This window comes from Gekko japonicus, unplaced genomic scaffold (assembly GCF_001447785.1).
Source record: "Gekko japonicus isolate JY-2015 unplaced genomic scaffold, Gekko_japonicus_V1.1 scaffold752, whole genome shotgun sequence".
Lineage (NCBI taxonomy): Eukaryota > Metazoa > Chordata > Lepidosauria > Squamata > Gekkonidae > Gekko > Gekko japonicus.
In genome coordinates this window covers 112,975-123,842 of record NW_015170296.1, presented here as the reverse complement: position 1 = coordinate 123,842, position 10,868 = coordinate 112,975, and the positions used below count along the sequence as shown (strand labels likewise).

Genomic DNA, 10,868 nt, shown 5'->3' with positions numbered 1-10,868 from the left:
GGAAAGACAAGCACTGTGAAATTCATTTTGCTGTGGAATGATGATCCTTTGCAATGGATTAATCAGCATTATACATTGTTGTTGTTGTTGCTGTTGCATTTTTGCATTTGTGGGTGTGTGCCTGGAAGTCATGGTGACCTCTGGCAACCTACTAGGGCACGGAGGACATTCAGGGAAGTGGCTTGATAGCCTGCCTCTGGCCTCCCAGCCCTGGTATTCTCTGGAGGTCTTCCATCCAAATACTTGCCAGGGTCAGCCCTGCTTAGCTTCTGAGATCTGACGAGATTGGTCTTGCCTGGGCTATCCAGGTCAGGGCATACACTATTACTTTAAAAGCACAAATACAAAGGAAACAGCAGACAAAAGGCCTGTCGGGATCAGGTGCAGGGTTGTAAGGTATTGTGCCCTTTGATCTGTTAACCAGGTATTGGGACATCATGGTGCTTCTTTTTCCATGGCTGTTTTAACTTTCCAGTCCGCCTGTGTGGAAAACGAGTAGAAATAATTACAGTAGTCAGCAGTAATTAACCTAGGGTTGCCAGGTCCCCTCGTCACGCCAGTGGGGGGATTTGGGTTTTTCCCCAGGGGTTAGTGGTGGAAGTGATGTCAGCGCATCAGCGATGTTGGGGCGATGCTCTGCTATTTGGGCAAACTCTATGGTAAAAATAGCCTCAAACCATAGAGTTTTGCCCCAAAAGCAGAGTGTCACTCCCTCCTGACATCACCAATGCATTGACAGCACTTCTGACTGCCTCATCGCTAATTATATAACTAACCAAAACATAGTGGAATCTCTGGTGCAGCTACATTCCACATAGTACTCAGTACTGAGATGTTAAAGGATAATTGGAATTTTTCCTTTATGTATATGGCATTTGACTAACGTTCCTCAAATACTTTTCAAAGGAAAATCCTTCCAGATATATTTGCTCATACAGGCTCTAGTTCCTGCTTTATCTTATTATACTTATTCATTCTGGGGAAAGGCTGTAGCTATGGGCTTTAGCAAATGTGGGGTGTCTAAAATGCAGATTGCTGACTTGTGCAGCCTCAATTTTCTTCAAGGCTGTGTGGTAAAGAAAAAGGAAGTTTTATCCTTCAACCTCTGCTCATTTAATCATCAAAACCAACCTCTACCTCGCTATTAGTATTTTGAAGTCATTTAAAAGCATCTCCTTTCCCCTTTTAAAATGCTGATAACAAGGTAGGGATCCCAGTTTCAGTTAGGAACCAAATAGAGGTTGAAGGGTTAAACCCACTGCTATTTCCCTGCATGTCCCGGAAGGCAGACTGAGGCTAGCCTGCAATTCACATACAGTCGATGGATAGAGATGAGCAATCTTAGGTCTGTTTGAGCTCTAAAGTGGTAGAATTTGTGTTTTTTCGGACCATTCTAACCTTGGCATTTCCATTAAAAAGTATTCTGTCTGAGATGGAGAACTGTTTCTAGTCAGAGTAAATACTACACTAGATCGACTAATGGTTTGACCCAGAAAAAGGTGGCTTAATATGTATATGTACATTCAACATTAGCTGAATTAGCAATCATTTGCAGGTGTTGGGAAAAACCTTTCTCTGGCTGAGAACCTGGTCTTGAACCCATACTGAGTTAGAGAGATCAATGATTCCCTTCCAGGTCCCAAGGAAACCAGCTACTGAGACGAAATATAGGGAGAGCTTCCAGGTCCCAAGGAAACCAGCTACTGAGAAGAAATATAGGGAGAGGTAAACAACGGAGACATGCTGTGATTACCCTCTACTTTGGTCTATGTCAGTATGCTCTCCCAGCAAAGGTCTCATTTGGCAGGGCTGTTATTGTGTCTGATAAGGATGGTCTTCAGTCCCTTAATGTTCCACACTAGTTAGCCCTTTCATAGGGAGAACTCATCTGTGCTCTTTGATGTGATTAATTCTCTGTCACACTAAGTGTTTTATTTACTGGGAAAGGCAAATGTTCTAATCCCTGAACTGGCAAGTAATGCAAATGAACCAACCAAACGCGTCCTTTAATGAATACAGTGGAGAGTCATGGAAAATCTTATATTGTGCAATTACATTGTTTATCTAAACATGAAGTATGTGACCGTCGTAATATTCAGAAATCCATTTCATGTTTTATTATAGTTCCAGGGTGCCTGAATCTGGAGTATTCCAGACCAGGTTTTACTTCAGGCACCTAAGGGACCGCCTTTCCTCATATGTTCCCCCGCGAGCACTTCGGTCCGGGACGCAACATCTCCTGGCAATGCCAGGCCCCAAAGAGGCCAGGCTGTCCGCTACCAGGGCCAGGGCTTTCTCGGTGGCGGCTCCTACCTGGTGGAACGAGCTCCCAGAGGAGATCCGGGCCCTGCGGGACCTTGTACAATTCCGCAGGGCCTGCAAGACGGAGCTCTTCCACCAGGCATATGGGTAGGAGCCGCCACTACCATCGCTATTGCTCCATCTTAACCTGGCCTTGGATGAGGGAACATCAGCGCTTCCCGGAGCAGATGATGCTGAATAGTTAAAATACGCCATCTGTGAAATGTCATCTAGAGCACTTTAGTTAGTTAATAACTTGTTAATAATATTTTTGTATTGTATGGATTTTAATGGTTTAAAATATGTTTTTATATTGGCGTATGCCCCTATGTAAGCCACCCTGAGCCCGCATGGCGGGGAGGGTGGGGTATAAATTGAATAAAATAAATAAATAAATAATAAATATGTCACAAAGACAATCATTTAGAAAAATTACTAAAACATCTCAGTACAAAAACTGAAAGGCACAAAAGCCAGTTAATGCAGTTGATTCTGACCTAGGGTTGCCAGCACTGCCTGGGCAAATGCTGGGAGATTTTGAGGGCCAAGCCTGGGGAAGATGGCATTTGGGGAAGATGTGATGTCACTTCTGGGTGATGCTTTAGGAGTGTGCCCCCAATCTCTATGGTAAAGAAAATAGACATGGGGGGAATTCCTGGATTACCACTATGGAGTCAGCCACTTTTTCTCCTGCTAAATTACTTAAGGGCAGGGGATTGGGGCCAAGATTGCCTGTTGTGGGCAGATGAACAGCAAGCCTATTCTGACTCAAAAGATAAATCTGGAGCAGACATGCTCTTGTGTGGCAAACGCCACAGCACTGAAGAACAAGATGGCCTGTATGCTTTCTCAGTGCACGAGGACCAAAATGAAAACAGTGTTCAGCCGCGACACAAAATATTCCTGTGTGGGTTTATCCATTTCTTTTATTTCCGTAATTCTTATAATTAACTCCTCTCTACTTGGTATTTGCTCCGATTTCCAGCATTTTGCTAACAGAATTCTAGAGCTAGTAAGAATATAAAGTATCACACATACATCATTGTAATTAATCCCTTCTGGTAAGATATTAAGTAGGTATTCTTCTGGGTTCAATTTTAGATCTATTTCTACAATTTCCATTATTAGCTTTTGTACTCTTTTCCAAAATTTTACTACTTTCTCACAACTCCACCACACATGGAAGTACGAGCCAACATTTTTCTTACATCTCCAGCAATTTCCCGATACCTTTTTATAGCATTTTGCCACTTTATCAGGTGACCAGTGCCAGCGGTAAAGCATTTTGAAGATATTTTCTTTATACGAGGTAGCTTTTAAGAGTTTTATCGATTTCAACAATCTGTTCCATTTTTCCGTATTTATCTCCTGACCAAGATCTCTCATCCATGTCTTCATACTAGGTTTTATAGTTTCATCCTTCATCTCTTCTTTTAAGAGAAAACTATACAGTTTTTGTATTAATTTATCCGATGTTGAGAGCCAGATTTTATCTAACTCCGTCTTCATTAGTTCAAAGTCTCTTATTTTATCTTTAGCGAATCTGGATTTTAGCTGGTTCTTTTCCCAGATTGTTAAATTAATGTTTTGTTCTTGTAGGGTTTCAAAGGATTTTAGTTCTTTTTCTTTCGTTAATATTTTTCATAACTGGCTTTCTTACTTTCACTCAGCAAGCTCGGCAGTATAAATGCTTCCAATGGCGAGACCCATCCGGGTATCTTATCGTAAAACTTTCCTTTTATGTTCGTCCATGTTTTCATTAATGCGCCTCGCAATATGTGATTGTGGAAGTGTTTTTGTATCTGCTCTTTGTCATACCATACATAGGCATGCCAGCCCATGTATAAGTCATGACCTTCTAGTTTTAAGGTCCTCTCGTTTTTCAGTAACAGCCAATCTCTTATCCACCCCATTGCTGCAGCTTTATAGTATAGTTGCCAATCCGGAATGCCAAGCCCCCCTCTTTCCTTTTTATCTCGTAGTAGTTTCAGTTTAATCCTTGGTCTTTTTGCTTGCCAAATAAATTTTCTTGTTAATTGATCTAGTTCTTCGAAAACCTTATTATTTTTAAGAATTGGGATGTTTTGTGCAAGGAACAGAAAGCGTGGTAGAATAGACATTTTTATCGTTGCAATTCTACCCATGAACGATATATGTAACTCTTGCCATTTCTGCAAATCTCTCTTTATCTCTTCTAGTAGGACTTTATAGTTATTCTCATATAATTGTACATTTTTGTTTGTTATCGTGATTCCTAGATATTTTACTTTGTTCACAACCTTCATATTTGTGACTTGTTGCATCTTGTTTATTTCCTTCTTATCACAATTTTTTGTTAGGATCTTCGTTTTCTTAATATTAATCTTTAGTCCTGCTATCGCTCCATAATCTTGTATTTGTTTCATTAGGTGTGTAATAGATATCGTTGGTTCTTCCATTATAAAGACCAAATTGTCTGCAAAAGCTTGGAGTTTGAATTGTTCATTTTTAATTTTTAGTCCCCTAATATTTTTATCGTTTCTCACCATATCGGTTAGTGATTCTAGTCCAAAAATGAACAAGAGAGGAGAGAGTGGGCACCCGCGTCTTGTTCCCTTCAGAATCGAAATGTTCTGCGTTAGATCCCCATTGACAATTATCTTCGCCCATTGTTCTGTGTATATCGCGGATATCATTCTCATGAAGCTATCTCCACACTCCCAAAGTTTAAGTTTATACTTTAAGAAGGCCCAGTTGACATTGTCAAATGCTTTCTCCGCATCTAAGAACATTAACGCTGCTTATTTTTCCCGGGTTTTGTTCATAATACTCCAACGTGTTTATAATAGTTCTTATATTATTTTTAATCTGTCTTTTAGGGATAAAGCCAGATTGATCCTCGTGTATTACTTCCACCATTACTTTCTTAAATCTTGCCACCAAAATTGTAGCAAAAATTTTATAGTCAACATTTAACATTGAAATAGGTCTATAATTTTTAATTTCCACTTCTTCTGTGTTGGGTTTATGTATTAGGGTTATTAATGCTTCCTTCCACGTTTGGGGTATCTCTCCTGTATTCATGATCTCATCTAGTAGCTCTTTAAAAGTGGGCACTATTTCCTCTTCAAATTTGTGAAAAAGCTCTGCTGGTATTCCATCTGGCCCGGGAGATTTCTTCTCCTTCTGTTTTTTGAGGGCTTCTGTTACCTCGCACATTGAAATTTTCTCGTTTAACCTTCTTTTCTGTTCTTCCGTAAATTTTCCTCTATTATGTTTTTCAAAGAAATTTTCTAAATCTAACTGTGAGCATGGTACAAGCTTGTATAGGTCTCTGTAGAATTTTTCGGCAATGTCTTTCAAATCTTGCTTATTAAACTTTGTCTCTTGATTTTCATTTTTTATGGCTAAGATTGTCCTTTTCTCCTTTTCTTTCTTGAGTTTGTATGCAAGCCACCTTGTAGGTTTGTTTGCATTCTCGAAATAGTACGCTTTTGTGTATTCTATTTTATTCGCCAGTTCCTGTGTTAAAAGCATGTTTATTTGTTGTTGTATCAATTTTAGTTTGATCATTGTCTCTTTTGGCCCTCCCTTTTTTTTTGCTATATCTTCTTCTTTTTTCAATTCCATTGTCAATTTTTTGAGATTCTCTTTTTTTGGTTTCCTCTTCCATATTTCTTGAGTAATGAAAAGTCCTCTCAAGTATGCTTTCAATGTGTCCCAGATTGTGCTCAATGACATTTTTTCTGTTTTGTTTACCTTTAGAAATTCCTTTATTTCTACCTTTTTTCTCCCCACAAATTTTTTATCTCGTAGTAAGCCAGAGTTTATTCTCCATTTGGGGGATCTGCCATTTTCTTTTAGCGTTATCAGCACTGGATTGTGGTCCGCAAAGGTACCTGGTAGAATTTCTGCTTCCAGTAATTCCTTTGCCATATTTAAGTCTACCCATATCATATCTATTTGGGACCCCGTTCTGTGTCTATGAGAAAAGTAAGTGAAGTCTCTTTTTTGGGGATTTTTTGTCCTCCAACTATCTATCAGATTAAATTTTTCCGCTATTTTTAGATAATTGTTTGGCAACCCTGGACCCAATTTCATGTTTTTATTTATCTTTTTCCTATCTTCTTTTGGGTCCAGGACTGCGTTAAAGTCACCTACTATACAAATATTTTCTGGGTTCTCCCTCGCTAGTACATCTTTAAGTTCCTTGAAAAAAAATTCTTGCTTTTGGTTAGGGGCGTAGATGTTTACGATCCACACTTCTTTTGCGTTCTTTCTAATTGTTACTATCACAATCCTTCCATCCTTCGATTTATATTTAAGCGTTGGATGTAGCTTTTCATTAACATACGTCACAACTCCCCTTTTTTTTACTTTATCTGCTGCTATGAAAGGCGTACCTAGTTTTTTGAATTCTATATATTTTGCGTGTTCTTCTTTTATATGGGTTTCCTGGAGGCAGGTAATATCTACATGCATTTTTACTAATTGATGAAAGATTTTTTGTCTTTTTTGCGGATTATTCAGTCCATTCACGTTAACTGATATCAATTTAAAGTTTTTAGTTGCCATCTTGTTTTTCAGTTGTAATCTCGTACGTATTTGCGATTCGGTTTTGAACCTAAGTAATTGTTTTTTCTTTTCCATTGTTTCCCTTTTTGATCCTTTGTTGGGGTGTTTTAGTAACGCTGAGCTTTGCAGTTCTCCCTCTTCTTCCTCCTTATCCTCTTCTTCCTCTTCTTCGTCTTCATCATCCTCTTCTTTTCCGTTCCCTCCTTTTTCTCTTCTTTTTCCGTATCCTTTTTCCCATCCTAAGTCCTGTCCCTCTTTATCCAGAAAATTTTCTAATTTGAAGATTGTATCTATTTTGTATCGTCTTGTTTTGTACGTGAACAGCACACCTTTGGGTATTAGCCACCTATACTGAATTTGATTTTGGATCAATAGTCACGTTAATACCTCATAGGTACGTCGCTTTTCCCTAACTCTCCATGGTATATCCTTCAAAATCCTTATTTCTTCTCCCTCTATTATTAGCTTATTTGTATTTGCTTTGTAGAGAATTTGGTCCCTTCTTGCTTTTTTAATAAATTTCATCTGGACTTCTCTGGGTAGTTTATGCTTTTTGGTATACGCAGAGTTTTTCCTGTAGACTGTATCAATATCGTCTGCTAATTCCTTTACATCCTCTATCTTAAACTGTTCAGCTATCTTACATATCAGTTCTTCTCTTAAATTTTGATTAATTTGCTCTGGTATGTTCTGAAATCTTAGTATTGTTCCTGCAGTTTCCATTTCTAGGCCTATCACTGTGTCTTCTATTTTCTCTGCTTTTGATTTTATGTCTTGTACTTCCTGGTCAAGATCCTCTACCTTATCTTCTAGATCTCTTGTATTTTGTACTATTTTAGCAATCTCACTTTTTATCTCTTCCGTTTCTGTTTTAATTTGTAACGAGATCTCCTCCATTTTATTTTGCATTGGGACTAGCTCTTTTTTTATAAGCTCTGCTGTATGTTCAGAGGCTTGAGTTAGGCAATTCTGCATCATTGCCTGCAGATCATTCATTGTCACTTGCGCTATTCCTGCTTTCAGTTGTGACAGCCCAGCTTGACCTGGGGGTGTAAAGACTCTTTTCCATGATCCCATGGCCATTTTATCAACAATTTTTATTCACTTTAATTTCTTCTCTTCCTTCAGTTATGTCCTATTTTCCTTAACTCTTACTGTGTGGAGATGCGATTGTCTCTCTTTGTTGACCGTGTTTTCCACTTACTATTGTGGTGTGTCTTTTTTTAATCTTTTATTGTTTTATTTTTATACGTTTTATTTATTTCGTGTTCTCAAACTTACTATTTCGTATACTCTTTCTATTGGTCTCTCAATCCCTCCTTGCCTAACGCCTCCTCCCCTTTCTTTTTTTTCTTTTGCTGTCCAAGCCGTTCGTCCTTGTCCTTCTCTACTGCCTCCTCCCTTCCTTTACGTCACTCTGGTCTTGAGCCTCGTGTACGTCGCCCAGAGTATTCTCCTTCATGTGCGTTGCCACTCCTCCCCTTTTTGCTTGGCCCGCTCCTCTTCCGCTGCCTCCTCCCTTCTGCCACGTCGCTCTCGTCTTATGCGTAGTGTACGGCGCCCAGAGCCGCCTTCTTAGGTCACGTTGTAACTCCTCCCCTTTCTCCACCTCTCTCGATTGCACCATCACTCCTGCCGCTCAGCCACTCTCTGCGCTGAGCCGTTCCTCTCCGCTCCGCTCCCAGGCCCCTCCCTCGCCTTCGCACGCTCTGCACGCCCGCACAGGTGCCGCTCGTCATCCAGAACGCTCCGCCTCCCTTCTCCGATCGCGTCGTCGCCTCGCCACACTTCTTCGGGACTGAGAGAGTTCCCGCTCTTATTCCCTAAAGTACGTAGAAACGACACAAACGGCAGTAAACAAGCATCCTAGATTTCTGTATATATGTCCTTAATTCTACTCAGTTATTTAATCTCTTCTTTCCCCTCTGTTGGCCAAACAGGAAAGTTTATTTGATACTGTTGGCCAAAGAGGAAAGTTTATTTAAAAAAAGATGGCATAAACTAGATAGGTGGTTGGAAACAAATGTATAAAGATTCTCCAAAGAATATGTTGTAAAATTAATGTAAGTTGTGTTTTTTTTTAACTGTAAAAACCCTAAAAATAAAAGTTATAACAAATACAACAAAAACACCAAAAAAAAATTATTCCTGTGTGGGCAAGAAATAATGGGTACAGGTACAACAAACGATACCGCTCTGTGTCTCACACCATTCCCCAAGTGGTATGAAGGCCTTGAGATGTCCACAGCAGACAAATGGAAAATACCCAGAATGTTTCAAAGATGGCCTTATGACATAGCATTCTGGATATTTTCCTGCAAAGATAATATTTGGATTTCTAAACAGTTACATGTATGATAACGGGTTGTTTGATATATGTTTTAGCTACACTAAAGTAGCTAATGTAAGATTTTTTTTGTGACATGATAGGAGGAATGTAATATTCAGAAGTCAGTTTCATGTTTTATTAAAATTCCAGGATACTGGAATCTATAGTAGTTTCAGATCAGGTTCTACTTATCGCTCAGACTAAGCCATAAGTAATGTAAATGTCCTGCCCATGTAATAGAGGCCTAATGGGATGTCATTTGGCAGGTGATATTATTTACCTCCATGCTATGAAAAGCTTCAACTGCACCTTTCCATGCACTAATCCTCTATTAAAGGGTCAAGACAGTTTTTTCCCCTCCAGGCTCTTGGCAAACCTAGGAGAATGTCTAACATTAGACATACAGGGAAAAATCCTATAAGGAAGATTCTTGTCTATGTGGGAAAAGGAAGGGTGTGTTTTAAATTGGTGTTGTCAAACTTATACAGTTCCATTTTTTATTTTGAAGGTATCATACAAAGAGGTGAAATCACCATGAAGGAGGCAATTGCAAGCCAGAGACAAGAGGGCTTTGAGTTTTCTGACATCTTTTATTTCTCCAAGAAGGGACTTGAAGCCATTGTTGAGGATCAAGTCACCCAAAGATTTACCTCAGAAGAGCCTGTCTCTTGGAACCTTCTCACCAGAACCAGCATAAACTACCAGTACCTCAACTGGAAGCTGACCTTAGTATGGTTCTTTGGGGTTCTGTTTCGCTATTTTCTCCTCCTGCCTTTTCGGTGAGTTAAACCCTACTGTGTGGGATTGCATGTTTTATTTTTTACAGTTTAGCAAAAGATCCCTGCCTAGAAATTGGCAAGTGGAGGGCATAACTGAATGAAGCTGAGAAGATGTAAGACTAGCTCTCCTGTGTCATTAATTTGTATTGAAAAATAGCCCTCCCTCGTGGTGCTAGTCGAGGAAAGCCTCAGGTCTCCCCTTCAGATATTTTCCCAGTCCCCCCCCCCATGCTGTTTGCCCTGCTGAGGAAAATTTAGAGGACCAAATATTTACAACCCCTCATTGTGTCTGCTTTTCAGTAAAAGGGAAGATATCAAGACTTCTAGTCACAAAACTTCCACACCTTGTCTAATTGCAGCCGTACTATTCATAAAACAAATTTGTTGTTGTTCAGTCGCACAGTTGAGTCCAACTCTTCGCGACCCCATGGACCAGCTCCCGCCAGGCCCTCCTGTCTTCCGCCATCCTCTGAAGTTGGCTCAATTTCGTGTTCGTTGCTTCTATGACACTGTCTAACCATCTCATCCTTTGCCGTCCCCGTGTTCTTTGACCTTCAATCTTCAAATAAACATGCCCAAAGTACTAATTCAGTTTTCAAGTCTTTTCCAAACTTGATTTAATATCATTTTTCACCCAAGGTCCAGACAATCCAAATAGGAAGCCATCGAAAATGTTGTGGTATTAAACCAACAGATAAGATTGGCTCCCTTCAAGTGGGGCTTGAAGTTCTCCTACAATTACAACTGATCTCCAGACAACAAAGATTGGTTTCCTGGAGAAAAGGGCAGCATCAGAAGGCAAACTCTATGATATACCATAGATTCTCAGGGAGATCTCTCTAAAATTTCACCCTTCTTCAGGTGCTGCCCCCAAGCATCCAGGAATTTCCCAGGCTGGAGTTGTC

At 39.8% G+C, this 10,868-nt stretch overlaps 1 protein-coding gene across 1 annotated transcript in view; it reads left to right on the top strand.

The window, feature by feature from the left end:
* The first annotated feature begins 10,060 nt into the window (after nucleotides 1-10,060).
* LOC107116056 (glycerol-3-phosphate acyltransferase 4-like) overlaps nucleotides 10,061-10,868 on the top strand; it is a 25,681-nt gene continuing 24,873 nt past the window's right edge. Inside the window, exon 1 of the mRNA XM_015417915.1 lies at nucleotides 10,061-10,076. Coding sequence (XP_015273401.1) covers nucleotides 10,061-10,076 — 16 coding nt within the window. The remainder of the gene's footprint in view (nucleotides 10,077-10,868) is intronic.